Raw genomic sequence first — 18377 nt, 5'->3', positions numbered from 1 at the left:
CCATTATGAAAAACAAAACATTGCCTGAGAAGCTCATAAGGAGGAGAAATGTAGATAGAAATACTAGAAGAGATTGAATCTGATGCCAAAAGGGAATCCTGGCAGAAAATATAAAAGAATTATAGTACAATTAAGTCTGTGGCTAAGAAAATATTCTATTTCTGAGTATTCATTCACTCCTCGTGTACTCTAGCATGGTGCTCTCTAGAATCGAAGGAAAGGAAGAAGATGGTAGCAGGACTTTTGGGTGGCTGAGAGGATGCAATCCCAGTTTTTGTGGCTAGCTAGCTCAATAAAGACACAACTGTTGTGGAGAAGAGAGAAGACTTAATTAATCAGACAAGTATTTAATGAATGTCATATTCTTGCTGACCAATTGGTCTCCTGATTCAAATCTTTTTGTGATGCAAATTTCTTGTATTTTAAGGTTGGGGGAGATCTTCCCTTCCTCCTTCCTACAGCCACATTAAACTCAAAACCTAGTTAATCATAATAGCATAAATAAATGATAGAGTTTGAGTTTGAGTCTTAACTCTGATACTATTACCCCAGACAAATTTAATTGGGGAAAATAAAATTAATAGTATTACTTCCTACTTCACAGGGTTGTTGTGAAGAAAGCCATTGTAAGCCTGAAAGCAATATATAAATGTGGGTTATTATTATATCTTTCATACAGGATTCTCTCCTAGTAATTTAGCTGATTTTCAACAGATATATATGGGAAATTTTGCAGCTAGTGGCTGGTGACAGAAATTGAGGAATTTATTTTGAGATTTGGTCTAAAAATTTTTTGTTGTAACTATTTCAGACTGATGTAATGCACCAAAACATATATGATTATATTCATGTGGACGACCGCCAAGATTTCTGCAGACAGCTTCACTGGGCCATGAATCCTCCCCAGATGGTGTTTGGGCAGCCATTACAGTCAGAAACAGGTGGGTCAGAATCAGGCACTAGGTGGAAAAATCTACTTGTGCTGCAAAGTCCAAACCAATTGTTGAAACTCTTTGCCAACTTCAGTTTGACCTCATTTTATTCTCCTAAAATGCAAAGTATCAATCAAGATTGGGATCTTGGTGAGAGAAAGAGAGAGCTCCTAAGGATGGAGCTTATGACTCTCTTCCCTATTATTGAATATGGAATCATTGCTGCAGCCTGGAGTAAAAAAATCCTGAGCAAGCCTTTGAGCATCCCTGTTCACAATCCAAAGCCAAAGAAGCTTACAGCCTTCTAAGTTTGAGGGAGAAGAGGAAAGAATATTGTTCTTCTTGGATGCCTCCATGATGTCCAGTTAACTTTATAAGTTGCTCAGTTAACTTGATAAGTTATTCTATAAAATATCTTTTATGGTTTTTATCAAAGCAGTATGGTAAACAACTCCTGAACTAGGGCTATATCACAATCTAGTAGGAAATGCACACAAACATTGGGTAACTACATTGAAAACCATTGAATTATATACTCTGGTTGCCTCATACATGATTACGTTACTCCACACATCCATAGTTTACTTCTTGTTTTTTCTTCTCACTATTATTTAGAGGTAACTTGTTGCTGATTGAGCACTGCTCTCAAAGAATTTATAATGGTGTTTCTCTATTTATTCTCATGAAAATCAAAATGATCGTGACCAGTTTTGGGTGGTTTTTTTTTCCCCTAATACCTTTGTTCTCCCTGTTTTTCTACATTAACAATCTCTATCTAGAGAAGCAGTGTGTGATAGTGGGCAGAATCCTGGATTTAGAGTCAGGAGATCTGTAAAGTCTTTTAAAGTCATGTCTGACTGTTCATGACCCCATTTGGGTTTTTTTGGCAAAGATAGTGGAGTGATCTGCCATTTCCTTCTCTGGCTCAGTTTACAGATGACAAAACTGAGGCAGACTCAATAAAGTGACTTGACTAAAGTCCCATAACTAATAAGTGTCTGAAGCTGGATTTTAACTCGGTTTTTCCTGACTGTCTCCAGGATGTGCACTTTATCCATTGTGCCAACTAGCTGCCTTGAATCAGAAAAATCTAGGTTCAAATTCTGAGTCTTATATGCTAGCTGTGTGAGTCTGGGCGAGTATCTCAACCTTTCTGTGCCTCAGTTTCCTTATTAGCAGAATGAGGCGGGTAGACTTGATGTCTCTGAGATCCTTTCTAGCATTCAGTATATAATCTCTATCACTCTACACTGACATCTCCTTTTCCCTGTCTTATTTGTTTTGTGTTATCCCAGGATATTAGCTATTTCTTTAATTTTTTTGTCAGTTGTCATTTTTGAATAATTGGAATATTACATCTACTTCTTTCTATCCACTTTCCAACAAACCATGCTACTTGACTACTCTTTTTCAAAATCACTTGTAAAATTTCCTCTTTTCCTGGAAACTTTTCTTCTCTAAAATTACTCATTCATATATTGCATCTTGCTGGATGCTTAGAGACCACTGTACCTGTATATGATACTTTTAAAAATAGCACTTTATTTTTCCAAATACATGCAAAGAAAGTTTTCAATATTCACCTTTGGAAAACTTTGTGTTCCAGATTTTTCTTCCTCTCTCCTTTCCCCCCCAAGACAGCAAGTAATCCAATATAAGTTAAATCTGTGCAATTTTTCTAAAAATATTTTTATATTTGTCATGCTGCACAAGAAAAATCTGATTTGATACTTTTCTAGTGTGAAAATCACTATTTACTTTCTGCCTTTCTTACCTTGGATAAAAACTTCCTCAGGCAACATTTATTTATTTTGATAAAAGGGACCAAATTTCTGGCCCCTTTAAGACTTTAAGACATGCAAAATAAAAATGGTGAAAAACATAGCTAAGAGCTGTGAATATCTACAATTCACTCATTCAGTGCCAAGTATTTTAACATAAAATTTTCTGTGTGTACAACACTATGGTAGGTGGTCTGGGGAATATAAAGCAAATAGATTGCTCTCAGATTTCTTAGATTACACTATATTTGGGAGTCAAGATAGACATTAGAGTTGGAAACAACCTGAAAAGTTATCCAGACCAGTACTGTCATTGTATAGATAAAAAAAAAATTGAGGCCGAATACAGTGAAATAGTTCCCCTAAGATCACACTAAAAGGTTAAGAAAAAAGGATAATTCAGGACTCTAGACCAAGTGTTCTATCCACTCTCCTCCACTGACCTTATGTATGTACATAAGTACTTGGAAAACAAGATATTTCCAAGGAAGGAAGAAATCAGATATAGGATGGTTTGTTTGAAAAGGCTTCAAGGAGAAAATGGTCCTTAAAGAAAAAAATTTTGGACTGACAGAAATAAAGAATAAGGGTATATAATGTTACCATCATTAGTATTTTACCAGTGAAGAAATCAAAGCACACAGAGAGAAGTAAGAAATTTGCTTTAAGTCAAGCAAAAACTAAAAGGCCTATTTTGAATTAAACCTTCAGGGATTTGAACATACAAAGTGGAAAGTCTGTTACCTCATCAGAATCCCAAAATGTAATAAAATGATACAGTCAAAATAACTATAAATTGTTAGGGAAAGGCACAAGTGAAACTGAATGGAATAATAGGAACTTTTTTTAATGTTAAATATTCCTTTGGACAAGCTACAGATCTGAGACAAATTCTGCAAGCTTTACATTTGATGAAAAATAAAATAAGCAAATCATGATCTACTTGTCTTTTGTTCACCTGTCCATGTTTTTACATGAATATTATTGTTACACATACTTTGTCCTCCATTGTTATTGGCAGGAGAAGAATACATACTTGATAAGCTGCTTAAAGCACAAGAATGTGACAGCATGTCAACAGAATACTCTTCTTTCCTAACCCGTTGTTTCATCTGTCGAGTTCGCTGCCTGCTGGATAGCACTTCTGGTTTTCTGGTAAGTAAAATTTATTAAGGAGAAAAAAAAAAGCAACTGAACAACATTCTAATAACTGATTTTTCTAAGTGATCTGAAAACAATATGATGAATGACATAAAGGTATAATAACTTCTTTGGAGGAGGGAAAAAGAACATAAGAATAGAAAAGGAAGTGGGTTATGTGAACTTTTTGATGAATTTAAAAAAAGAGAATCTGTAATTTAGTTTGCATAAGAATTTAGCCATGAGAAATTTCAAATATGCAGATTTCAGTTCATCTATGACATAATAAATAATATGTACCCAAGGTACATAAAAGTTAAGTGATTTGCCCATGGACAAACATCTAGAATCTAGCCAAAGCTGGATATGAATCCAGGCTTTCCCAAGGCCAAACCTAGCAGTTTTTCTATTTGTATTTCTTTCTTTTTTTTTTTTTTTTTTTTTTTTACTTTAAGTAATGCTTATTAGCCTGTCATCGTAGTTGTACTTAATGATAAGCTTTTGTAGTTATGTAGATTTGTATTTAAAGTATACCTTTTTCCCTCAGATTCCTCTAAATGCTTCCTCTCCAAAAAACATTTAATTGAAATAGATACCATCCTATTCATTATTTGTCAATATCACCACATAATTCTTTAATCTTAAGCCTATAATTTGACCATTTTCAATATCACACATAATGAAGAATACAATTCTTTATTTTTTAGATCTAATCAGTAAATAATAATGAATGAATTAAAAAATGTATCCTTTGCTAGTAAAGTGACAGTTCATCAAACGCTATCATTGAACAAGACAGTATTGATTTCGTAGTAGTAGAAGATGGGGCTAGACACAAATTCTGTGATTTCAGTGGTATAAGGAGCTCCCCATTGGGGAAACTTTATCAACACAGATTCTTTTCTTCAATGGATAGTACTAGAAAACCACCTGGAATCCTGGAGAAGCTCATGACTTGTCCTGGGTCACACAGCTAGTATGGGTCAGATGTGGGGACTAAAGCCAAATCCTCCTGACTTTCAAGACCAGCTGTCTTTCAACTATGCTACACAGTGGCAAAAATTCTGGAAAATGTTCAAAATCTTTCCTAAGATTGCTTATAATGTGTCTTCAGGTTTACTTGTGTTTTTATTTAAAATATACTATGTGTACTTTTTTTTTTAACTATACTTCCCCCATCCTACAGAGGAAAGCATCCTGACCAATAGCTTCATGTCTCTACCTGCCAGGAAACAAGGAAGAAGAAAAATCTGTCAGTTACTGCTGGTATAAATAGCCAAAACCACCAATGTGTTTCTCAGACTTTTCATTTCTCTCAAGTTTGCGCCATGACCATTTGGAAGTATGTTTGTTAACATTTTGTTCATATTATGTTGGTTCATATTTATATAATAATGAAAGGTTTCCAAGGCATTTTCTTTATGACAGACCCATAAGGTACATAAGGCAAAGTTTATTGCCTTTATTTTATAAGGGAAATTGCTATTCTGAGGAGCTAAGTGACTTACTTGCCCAAGTTCATTCAGCTGGTCAGAGTCAGAGCCAGGATTCCCATCCAGCTGCCCAGACTCCAGGAGCAACTCCCTTTCCCTCATGTCTCGGTACCTCTTCTTGGCTCCCAGAAGAAAAGTCCCTGGCCTCTAGGAATCAGGCACCTGGAATTTTGTACTTAACTCCATTACCAGTGGCAAAGTACCAAAGCTTTTAGTAATGTGAGAGGCTTTTAGATACATCAGTGAAAATCCTTGTATATATAGAAAGCATGATTGCTATTTTTATTTTCTTTTTAATTATAGATTTTTATTTTAAAAATATATACAAAGATAGTTTTCAGCATTCACCCTTGCAAAACCTTGTGTTTTAAATTTTTTCTCCCTTCCTTCCCCCATACTCTTCCCTAGACAGCAAGTAATCCAATACATATGCAATTATTCTATATATATTTCTACATAATTAATATTTTAGCAGGATGGAGTACACATGGTAGAAAATCATAATATACTCTGGAAAGAACCCAGTGGTATAGAATAATCCATTCATAGTTCATACAAGGGCTGGAAACATATAAGACTCTCAGAGGGAGACAAACAATACATCATGTTTGTTTTATTTTGTTTAATAGTCAATAGCCAATATGAAATTGAGCCAATATGTGACAATATATTATAAGACTGCTTCCTTTGTCAAGATGCACCCTATATCTCATGAGTACATATATGGAGAATTAAATTAATATTTTCTCCCTAATCTGTGCACTCTTTGAAACCTGAATCTAATAATGGCATTAGAAAATAGAGATTTTAAAAATAAAAATAGCCAAAAAAAAGAGACTATGAAAAGACACAAAGATATATTTAGTTCATATCCTGTGCTAAATGGAAAGAAAGAAGCAAATTCTTCACATGTAACTTGGAAATAACTGGAAAAGTAGGCAAAGTACCTGAAAAATATATTTCATTTTTTCAAACTTCTTTTTGGTTACTGTTGGCAGAAGAGGTGTGATAGCATTTGTATGCTTTACAAAATGAGATGTATTCATGATTATGAGTGTCTTTGTTAAGATAGTTTTCCTTCCTTAAAGGAAAAAAATAATGAGAGTATCACAGATTTAGAGACGGAAAAAACTTTAGAAATCTTCTACTCCTCTTCCCAATTTGAAACTGATTTGAAATGATATGTTCAAGTTCACACAGTGACAGAATCAACTTTGTAACCCAAGTCTTCCAATTCCAAATACATCACACTTTTCATTGTGCCATTTTAGCATCTCCAATATTCCATGATCTATAGGGTTTAGTAGCTAAAGAATAATAGTATCTGGAGAAAAGCTCAGACTTTCATCTATACTCTTCCTCTACACTTTTTTGGTAGAAAGGAATGAGACAGCTGCCAATATCTGAAGAGCATCCCTTTGATCAGAACCATATTCCATTATTATCCACTCAAACTGAGCTTTCTTGCTTTATCTCACTCAGAGTTGGCTTAAAAATACAGTCCACTGTAATCATGACTCATTGTGCAACATAATACACTAGTGATTCAGAGAGTTTGACAATTCTTGTTTTACCACTAATTTTTGCTCTCTGATTCTAAAGTAGTCATGTAGCTTTTACAATTCTTGAAGCTTTTTTTTTTTTTTTTTTTTTTGCTTATTTCTTTGGGGACATTGAATAGAAAAGCTGCATCACTGGAAAAGCAAATCTGCTACTTTGAAAACAAAACAAAATTTTAAAAATTATGGAACTAGAAAGGTTCTGGGTAGACTATTTTGTTTCTAAGTGATGCATCTTTGTAAATTTTATTCATTATAGAATAAAGAAAATATCTTCCCTTTATCATATGGATCTGCCATGAGCCATTGTATAAAATATCATTGTGAAACACATTAAAGATGTTAATTATTTAACTATTCCCATTGCTCTTACCAATGACTATCTCACTGTTGGTCAGAATGTTTTCCTTTGAAAGATGTGGGTCAGAAAGGACTAAAGAGACAAATCGGAATAACTGAAATTAGTACTAAAATGTGTTATGGTTCTCTCTGTTCACTCACTTATCCTGCATTGAGTCCTTCTCTCCCTGCTTTCAATTTGAGCTCCAGCAGTAGAATGTAACCAGGGCAAACTTCTAAACTAAGGTGGAAGGAGGTTGAGCTCTTCATACCAGCAGGTGATTCACAGTTTTTTTTGCCTTCATGCTTCCTGGTAGGTGGAAACATAACACTATTGGTCAGAGGGAAGAGGATGACAATGGCATCCAATTATTGGTAAGTTGTTTTTCCTTTTTGTAGAGCAGGGGAGACAGAAAGAACATATGAAACAAAGGGACAGAGAATTATTTACATTAGGGCTTTATGGCATGGAAGTGGGGAGAATTTCAGGAATAGGAAAAAATTTTAGCACAGAGACACACCTTCACACATACAGATTGTAAGTTATTTTAATGTTTTAAGTCTGCCTCATGAAATTTCATCTGTAGGACCTTCTTAAAGATCATAGTATAAATACTTTTAAAATGATTTTTAAAGCTCTTTAGTTAACAATGTCATCCTGAAAAACTGTACCATATGGAATAAAAATCAGATAAATCATGGTATTTCCCAGTCCACAGATATTTACTGAGCACTTACTAATTTTATGGCATCATGGGGAATATAGAAAAGTCTACAATACAGTTTCTTCCTTCAGATAGCTTTCCAGAGTTAGCAAATTATGGTCTGAGGGCCAGATCTGGCCTACTGACTGCCTGCTTTTATATAGCCTTCGGGCTAAGAATGGTTTTTTACACTTTTAAATATAATAAAAGGTTATTTAACAATTCTGGGGCTGTACAAATGCAGGCAGTGGGCATCTATTTTGTGGGTTGGATTTGGCCTGAGGGCCAAATCTGGTTTAGGGTATAATTGTGGTGACAAGCCCCATACATAAGAAAAAACAAGATATTGCCTTGGTTTGTTAATTATGCAGCAAATGACTTACGTGGATGGTCTGTGTTTTATGAGTCCAGAGGAGGGAGAGATCAGTGTGCTTCTGAGTAGCAGAAGATAAATTCATTAAGGAAATGGAGTAAAAGTAATTCAATTAGGAAGAAAAACAAGTTCAAAGAAAGTATGGAAGCAGAGAAGTACATAATGTATTTAAAGGAAGGCAAGTTAATTTTTGAATACAACTAGTCTGGGTACAAAGCAGGGCTTTCATGTTGTAATCCACCAATAGTGGACCGAATTATCTTCTATATTAGAAGCCCTGGAGAGAAGCATGAGAAATATAAGATGTGGTCCCTAGCCTTAAGGAGTTTATATTATAGCTGGATAAGGCAAACTTGACCACAGGAAACAATTACAGAGCCTAAAGTCCTACACTGTGGAGTTCTGATTAGGGCTGTGATTCAGTGAAAAATGTACCAGGTGTGAAAAGACCCAGGTTTGAATGTTCTACTTAATACCTCTGTGACCTTGGGGAAAGCCCTTCATCTCAGTTCACTCATCTGAAAAGTGAGGGGGTTGGATTAGATGTCCTAAGGGGACTGTTCAAACTCTAGGTCTATGATTCTGAGTACTGTAGGAGTTCAAAGAAAGGGGACATCAACCCCGGCTGGACTGGTCAGGGAGTACATTTTCATAGAGGAGGTGAGAACTTAGCTGTGACTTTAGATATCTAAAGCAGGCTTTAGATAAAGAAAGGGGGGAAAAGGGTTCTTTCCAGGTGGGTGCAACAACATAAACAATGGTAGTAACCAGAATGGATGTGAGGGATATTTAAAGGGTCTAGAGCACTCCATTTTGGAGAATGGTAGGAAGTAAGGTTGCATAAGGAAGATGGGATCAGATTATAAAGAATATTAAATGCTCATTAGAGTTTGGACTTTAACTGGTAAATAGAAAAAAAGGAAACATCATAACTTTCAAAATTTCATGATAATGAAACTGTTAATTTAGAAAGATTAATCTAACTATAGAGATGCATCCAGGTCTAAAGGACTAGCCTTAAAGTAAAAAAGAACTCCAAGTCCTACTTTTGACACACGCTGACCGACTCGATGACCATGGGCAAGTCATGACTCTATAAGCTGGTGAATTTAACTTCACAGCATCCCAGATACCTTCAAGTCTATAATTATAGGTGAATAGATTGCTCTAATTCTTGATCACTAGTCTCATGTCATCAACTACCTATTGGACCTCTTGAATGAGATGTCCTGTATTGTTCAAAACAGAATTCATTACCTTTTCTCCTGTCTTCCTCTTTTCTGGCTTATATATAACTGTTGAAGGCACTCCATTTTCCTAGTCATTCAGACTCACAGTCCTCAATATCTTCCCCAACTAACTCATTTGCACTGACCTAAAACATCGAATATGGGCCAAGTCTTCTATCTTTGTTTCTGATGTCATAACATCTTTTGCATATGTCCCCTTCTCTTTACTCATAATTATTGCCCTAGTACAGGCTCTCACTATTTCACTCATCTCCAGACCACTGCTATAGCTCAGGTGGCAGAATATTTCCAAAGCTCAAATCCAACTATTCAGTTAATTACAGTGGCTCCCTTTTACCTCCCAGGATCCTCTGTTTGGCTTTTAAAGTTTTCACAGGCTGGTCTTTCCACTTTTCTAGCCCTTTTACACTTGACTCCCTTTCACATCTTCTATAATCCAGAAATATAGGTCTACTTGTTCCTCAAACATGACACTCCATATCCTGATTCTCGTCCTTTTCACCAACTGTTTACTATACCTGGAATGTTCTCTCACTTTATCTTTTCCTCCCTCGATTCAGAATCTCATATTCTGGAGGTCTTTCCTTGTTCCTTTTAAGTACTGATGCCTTCCTTCTGAGATTCTCTCCTATATCTATCTTGTATATACAGAGTTGACTAAATGTTGTTTCCTTTATTAGAATGGATTCTTTGAGAACAATGACTGTGTTTTTGCCTTTCTTTATATATCCAAGGCTTAGCAAATTTTTAGTACATATCAAGAGCTCAATAAATACTCGTTGATTGACTGGTAAGGATAGATGATGGGAGTGATTCTCAATACCAGCAAAATTATAAATCCAGACCTAAAACATATAGTTATATATACACATACATACATATATACAAACATAATAAATACATGTACACACATATGTGTGTGTATATATATATATATATATGTATATATATATATATATATATATATATATATATATATATATATGGGTATGTGTGTGTGTACATACACACAAATAGCAGAATTGAGGACAGACCTTTGGGAGATGTTCATAACTGAGGTAATCGGAAGGAAGTCAAAAGATAGAGGTACATGTGTCTGTTTCCTCCTACTGTATTGCATCCTGCCCAAAGTTACAGATTATTTCTATTCTTATATTTATTTCTTATTCTTTGCATTTACTCCATTTTAATTTAGCTAGGTATCATAGTGATCATGGTCCTGTAGTTCAAATCTGGCCTCAGGTACTTCTAGCTGTGTGATCTTGAATAAGTAATTTAATCTCTGTTTGCCTCAGTGTCCTCATCTGTAAAATGGGTATAATAATAGAGCCTATCTCCCAAGGTGGCAGTAAGGATCAAATGAGATAATAATTATAAAGTGGCTAGCACAGTGTTTTGTACAAAGTAAATGCTATGAAAATATTAGCTCTTGTTTTGAGTATTATCAATTCAGTTCCACATGCATTGACTAAGTACTTCCTCAGTTTGAGATGAAGCTGTAAAGATGAAATAAAACTCAGTATATGGTCTCAAGAAGCTTATATATATATTTTTTTCTTTTTGAGGTAATCAGAGTTAAATGATTGTTCAGGATCACATCTAGTAATTGTCTGAGGTAGGTATTTGGACTCAGGTCCTCCTGATTCTAGGACTGGTGTTCTATCCACTGCATCACCTAGCTGCCCCAAGAAGCTAATATTCTAAAAATGGGAATTCAACAGGTACTCCATGCACATCTATGCATTCCAGTACTATAGACATGATATCTAAAGAATAGTCAATGATAGGATTGATGAATGGAGGGAGGACCTCAGAAACCATCTGGTTCTAAATCTTCAGTTTATGGATAATAAAAAATAAGTTACAGAATATCACAGTTGGAAAGTACCTTCAAGGTCAATTGAATCCACCTGGCCTGAACAGGAATTCTCTCTACAGCATCTTCATCATATGATCAACCAGTCTCTACCTGTAGACTTCTAAGGAGGAGGAGCTCACTACCTCCCATTCCTTTCTGGATGGCTTTAATTATCAAAAATTTTTCCTTATTTGACTCTAAAATCTGCCTCATTGCAATTTCTCCCTCTTAGACCAGGCAGGACAAAGCTAATCCCTAGCAGATGCAATCCATAGTTGATTGTTGGATAGTTGAATGAGTTTTTGAACCATCTTCACATTCAGTATGAGGAAAACAGCAATTAGGGTGAATGGTACTGAAAAAAGGGTGCCATCCACAACTTTGGGCTCCCTTCCAATTATGGCTTACTTACTATGCTCTGCCCTCCGTCATATATGCCAGATCTCAGTATTTGTCTTCTTCTCTATAGGATCTAAGCTTTCCACACAGTTATGTCTATTTCAGCAGAAGCCATTTAAAGTTGTGGATTTAAAGCTGATTTCATTCATTCTCTCACTTTATATGGATATCTCATTTGTACCCACTTGTTCACATTGTCTTCTCTTGATATGGGTGCCTGACTTATATTCTCCTGCTTCCTTTGCTCACTCACTTTGTTTGCTTCCCATGTCCAGGTTCCTTTGGCCCTCTGCTTGCTCTGCCATATAAGTTTTTTCTGTCCTTGCTCATCTCTAAGAGTTGAACCAATCACTTCCTCTAGGCCCTGTCTTTGATGGTAACTGAGGTCTGGCCCTTACCTTTGATATCTGGATGATTGCTCACCTGGTTCCAGGGCTTTGGCTCCATCTGGAACTTCTAAGTCTTGCTTATGTCCAGCTCATTTCTGAGCCCATTCCTTGTCCTGACTTCCTGGTCTGTTCCTTAGCTCTCCCAGGCTTGACATCCAACCCATGACTTAGTACCATTCATTTTCAAGCTCTAACACAAGTTAAAATTAACTCATTATATATTTAATATGTATGGGAATGCCTGCCATCTAAGGGAGGGGGTGGAGGGAAGGAGGAGAAGAATTTGGAACAGAAGGGAGTACAAGGGATAATGTTGTAAAAAAAAATACCTATACATATGTACTGTCAAAAAAATGTTATAATTATAAAATTAATAAAAAATACTTAAAAAAAAGAAAATAAAGGAAAAAAATTAACTCATTATAGTTTTGATGAGTATTTGGTTGTGTAGGACAACAAACCCAAATTAAAATCAGTGACTTGCTTTGAGAAAAGCAAAAATGAGTTATGCTCTCATGAGAAAGGGCAACTCCTAACTGACAAGGTGTCAGTTAAAGGAAGACAAAGCACAAATTGCAAAACACAATATTAAACAGAACAGAAGCCCCATCCCCTTACCTTGACATTTCTCCAGTTGTCTGGAGGAGTCCGGGCTTGTACTCTAAACATGGAAATCTATCCCAGAAACAAAAAAATAAATTGCCTTTAAAAGAAGTACTTAAATGCTAATTAAGTGCTTAAATGGTGGGAAACTGGAGAAAAAATGTTCATTCAAGACAGTCGAACACCTGCAGCTTTTAGCTATAATTTAACCTGTTATTGTAAAATCTCAAATCATAATTAGGGCATTGGTAGAAGCCACATCCTTTTAAGAGTGTTCCCTCTACATCTATAGCAATCTAATCTTTGACAAACCCAAAGATTCCAACATTAGGGATAAAAATTCATTATTCGGAAAAAACTGTTGGGAAAACTGGAAATTAGTATGGCAGAAATTAGATATGGATCCACACTTAACACCATATACCAAGATAAGATCAAAATGGGTCCATGATTTAGGCATAAAGAGAGAGATAATAAATAGATTAGAGGAACAGAGGATAATCTACCTCTCAGACTTGTGGAGGAGGAAGGAATTTATGACCAGAGGAGAACTAGAGATCATTATTGATCACAAAATAGAAGATTTTGATTACATCAAACTAAAAAGTTTCTGTACAAATAATACTAATGCAAACAAGATTAGAAGGGAAGTAACAAATTGGGAAAATATTTTTAAAAACAAAGGTTCTGACAAAGGTCTCATTTCCAAAATATATAGAGAACTGACCCTAATTTATAAGAAACCGAACCATTCTCCAATTGATAAATGGTCAAAGGATATGAACAGACAATTCTCAGAGGAAGAAATTGAAACTATATCCACTCACATGAAAGAGTGTTCCAAATCACTACTGATCAGAGAAATGCAAATTAAGACCACTCTGAGATACCACTACACACCTGTCAGATTGGCTAAGATGACAGGAACAAATAATGACAAATGTTGGAGGGGATGTGGGGAAACTGGGACACTAATACATTGCTGGTGGAGTTGTGAAAGAATCCAGCCATTCTGGAGAGCAATCTGGAATTATGCCCAAAAAGTTATCAAACTGTGCATACCCTTTGACCCAGCAGCGCTACTACTGGGATTATATCCCAAAGAAATACTAAAGAGCGGAAAGAGATATATATGTGCCAAAATGTTTGTGGCAGCTCTTTTTGTTGTAGCTAGAAACTGGAGGATGAATGGATGTCCATCAGTTGGAGAATGGTTGGGTAAATTGTGGTATATGAAGGTTATGGAATGTTATTGCTCGGTAAGAAATGACCAGCAGGAGGAATATAGAGAGGCCTGGAGAGACTTAAATCAACTGATGCTGAGTGAAATGAGCAGAACCAGAAGATCACTGTACACTTCAACAACAATACTGTATGAGGATGTATTCTGATGGAAGTGGAAATCTTCAACATAAAGAAGATCCAACTCACTTCCAGTTGATCAATGATGGACAGAGGTAGCTGCACCCAGAGAAGAAACAATGGGAGGGGAATGAAAATTGTTAGCACTAATATCTGTCTGCCCAGGTTGCATGTACCTTCGGATTCTAATGTTTATTGTGCAACAAGAAAATGATATTCGCACACATGTATTGTACCTAGACTATATTGTAACACATGTAAAATGTATGGTATTGCCTGTCGTCGGGGGGAGGGAATAGAGGGAGGGGGGGGTAAATTGGAAAAATGAATACAAGGGATAATATTATAAAATATATATATATATATAATAAAAAAAAAAAAAAAAAAAGAGTGTTCCCTCAGTTTATCCCATGCTTTTGTGGAGGTGGGAAGTGGGGCATTTACATTGTGTGTGTATATATACAGACATACCTATAATATATATACACATATACATATACATATTATATAGATGTGTAGATTTATATACATATTGGGCATTTCATTAACCTATAAAATCTTTGAGAGCAGAGATTGCCTTTTACTTTTCTTTACATCCCTTGAGGTACTTAAAGCTGTGCTGGACACATAGTAGGTATTGAATACAATGCTTGTTGACTTAAGTTTTCTCTCTTGGTTTCCTGACCTGTAAAATGAGAGGGTTGAATTTAATTACCTTAAAGTTCCTTTCCAGTTTTATGTGTATGATCTTGTAAGTGGTGGAGAGTGTCCTTACCAAGTCATTAAGCTAAATAGCAAGGATATATAGATACACATCTCTTTGTATATTAAAAGCTAGGAACAGACCAGGAAGTTAGGATAAAGAATTGGTTCAGAAATGAGCTGGATGTGAGCAAGACTTAGAAGTTTTAAAGCATTAAAGACATCCCTAGAGAAGTCTGTGAAATCACCCAATACATATCACAAAAACTACATATTTCTACTAAAACTTGGATGAAGGTGATTTCCTGGTTGAACATCTGTGTATTGCCTAAGGTCTGGTCTTCCCCTTTCATACCTGGATGATTGCTCACCTGGTTCCAGGCTTTTGGCTCCCTGTATCCAGGGCTTCAAAATCCTACTCACATCAGGCTCATTTCTGAGCCAATTCTTTATCCTAACTTCTTGGTTTGTCCCTCACTCTTCCAGCCTTGGCTTCTCTACTTTCAACCCTTGATTCAGTGCCACTCAGTCATTTCCATTTCTTATGTATCTGGGAGCAGGGAAAGATATCTACAGAATTACTTCAATGAGTTTCCTTTCCATTCTCTGTTTAAATTGTTTAGAGCACCCAGGTGAAGCAATGGATAGAGCATGGGGCCTGGAGAGTTAGGGAGACCCAAGTTCAAATGCAGCTTCAGACACTTCCTAATTGTGTGACCCTGGGCAAGTCACTTAACCCTATTTCCCTCAGTTTCCTCATCTGTAAAATAAACTGGAGAAGGAAATGGCAAACGGTCCAGCACCTTTGCCAAAAAAAATCTCAAAAGGGGCTACAAAGAGTCAAACAGGATAGAACAGCAACAAAAGATTTAACCAATTACTTAATATTACATAATTGTGCTCTTTTATGTATTGAATACTGTCTGACCATTTCTTTGTTTCTTTTCCAATAATAGACAATGCAGTTTCAAGGAAAGCTCAAGTTTCTGTTTGGACAAAAGAAAAAGACCCCTTCAGGAACGCTCTTACCTCCACAGCTTTCATTGTTTTGTGTGGTGGTACCAATCCTCCTCCCATCTGTGACAGAAATGAAAATGAAAAATGTGCTTCTGAGAGCCAAGCAGAAAGCTGATGTGGCAGCCTCTACAGACGCCAAGTAAATGCCAATTTACTCTTTATTAATATCAACAGCAATACATAGCAATTAAGCATTGAAAGATATGGAAGAATGCATTTCTAATGCCCCTGTGAACAAATGTTTTGACCTAATAATATAACTCTTCAGTGTCACTCAAGATTTGGGATATATGCTTTTCTTGTTTTCAACAGGAAATCAAAAAGATAAATTTGAGAAGTTGTGAGATTAATAAGTTAAATAAGCTGGGAAGAAGAAAACAATCAACACTCCATGTTTTAGCTCAAGACTGTCAGAGACTGAGATTTTATTTAATAAGCAGTTTTGTTCAAGGAGAATCAGTGGCCAACAATTTCCTCTTCTATTCATAGAACACTGCCTAAAGAAATGCCTAATTCACATTAAAAAAAAAAAAAGATAAAATTCTGCAGCAGTTAAGAAAAAAAACAGAAATAGTTTTCAGTTATGGTCTTTTGTTAGTTACAGTGGTCTAAAACTCAGATAGAAATAAAGTCACTAATCTGTACATAAGAACCCCTGCAGGCTGCATATTGACCAAATTTTTAATGTTATATTTTTTTACGCTTTTAATAATTTAACTTTAATTTTGTTACAGAAACCCTTAGGAAATATGTGCCAATGGGCTGCATGTAGAATTCTTGTTGCTTAATCATTTCAATTGTATCCAACTTTTCCTGACCTTTTTTGAGGTTTTCTTGGTAAAGATACTAGAGTAGTTTACCATTTCCTTCTCTAGCTAATTTTACAGATGAGGAACTGAAGTAAAGCAGGGTTATTTGACTTCTCCAAGGTCACATGGATAGTAAGTGTCTTAAGACCAGATTTGAATTCATGAAGATGAATCTTCTGATTCCAAGCTCAGTATTCTATTTTTGGTCCTAAAATTACCTTAAAAGGTACAATAATAGACCTACCTATCCTTAAGAAGAGTTGTTCCTGACTTCTCAGGAACTTCTCAAATTCTCATATGGTGAGCAGTTCAAGAGAGATAAAGGAAATTAGGCTAAGAAGACTATTATTAATCCTTATTTTCTGTAATACAACGGAGACTTCAGTGCTGTAGAATTTCCCTTTTAACTGAAAGCAAATAATAAATAATAATCATTATTTTCATGCCTCATACTTGCTACGTCTGGTACAGAAGCATTGCGAATTTGATTGGAACTTGATTAATCAGTTGTTATGTACAAGACCCTAGGTTTGGTTAGACTTACCCAGTTACTGAAGGGCAGGTAGTTGGCATAGTGGATGGAGTGTTTGGCCTGGAATTAGGAACACTCACTTTCCTGAGTTCAAATTCAGCTTCATACATTTATTTACTACCTGTGTGATCCTGAACAAGTCACTTAACCCTGTATGCCTCAGTTTTCTCATCTGTAAAATGAGCTAGAGAAGGAAATGGCAAACTACTCCAGAATCTTTGCCAAATAAACCTCAAAAATATCATGAGGAATAAGAATCGACTGGAAAAAAAACCCCAACCTAATTACTCTCTGATCCTAATATAACCTTCCTTATCCTTTGCATTTCTCTCTAATGTTAGTATCCCCGCCCTAGTACTGTCTTTTCAACCCAACACAAGCTAGTTTGCAAAACTATTTAGTTGTGAGGAAGAATCTTGGGGTACAAATGCTTTTCATGCCAGAAAATCAGTGCAATTGCATGGGTAGGCCCCTTTCTGGCTTTTTTTTTTTTTCTTGTCTGATCCACTGTCTGATTTTTTTCTTCCTATTTCCTTTCCATTTCTACCCCCAAATCCAAGCTGGTGCTGCAATTGTACACTGTGAAGGAAGCAATATCCTTTCTGGCTGGTTTCTCTAGGTCTTAAATTTGCAAGGCCAAATTGTATTTTAAAGTACTTCCAACACCTTGAACAGTGATGTGGCCCTAATCCCTCAGATTAATCTGTTCGGGTTTCCAGGGCCTCAGCTTGCAAACTGAATTTCTCCTATTTTGGACATTTACTTGTTCAATCCCTTCTCTTTCTCATAAATCCCCTTTATGTTTTACTTTATTTCCAGGATAACTAGCATTGAATTTCATCCATCCTTATATTTCTTGGCACCCCTATTTTGACTTCATTACAGTTACATATAATTCTTCTGTGCCATTGCAATACTTAGAAAAGCAGTAAGATTACCTTCTCTCTGCTGCGAGAGTGGTCTGAGATGGCAATAACCTTCTTCTCATACTGTTGTAGAGCACATCTTGGAGGAAGCTGGAGCTTAGGACAGGTAGCCAAACTGAATGGCTATGGACCCATTAGGAGTTTCAGGACCTTAGGGGCCAATCTGGGTGGTTTTCCTGGAGTTTCTAAATCCAGATTGAATTTTGACT

General features: G+C 35.9%; 1 protein-coding gene across 1 annotated transcript in view; it reads left to right on the top strand.

Annotated features, from left to right (window-relative positions):
• Positions 1-18377, top strand: part of AHRR (aryl hydrocarbon receptor repressor) — a 263772-nt gene that overhangs the window by 215236 nt on the left and 30159 nt on the right. Inside the window, exons 6-8 of the mRNA XM_074279204.1 lie at positions 812-941; positions 3735-3868; positions 15841-16040. Coding sequence (XP_074135305.1) covers positions 812-941; positions 3735-3868; positions 15841-16040 — 464 coding nt within the window. The remainder of the gene's footprint in view (positions 1-811; positions 942-3734; positions 3869-15840; positions 16041-18377) is intronic.

This window comes from Sminthopsis crassicaudata, chromosome 1 (genome assembly GCF_048593235.1).
Source record: "Sminthopsis crassicaudata isolate SCR6 chromosome 1, ASM4859323v1, whole genome shotgun sequence".
Lineage (NCBI taxonomy): Eukaryota > Metazoa > Chordata > Mammalia > Dasyuromorphia > Dasyuridae > Sminthopsis > Sminthopsis crassicaudata.
The sequence above is the reverse complement of the archived record's forward strand: the minus strand, read 5'-3'. Positions and strand labels throughout refer to the sequence as shown.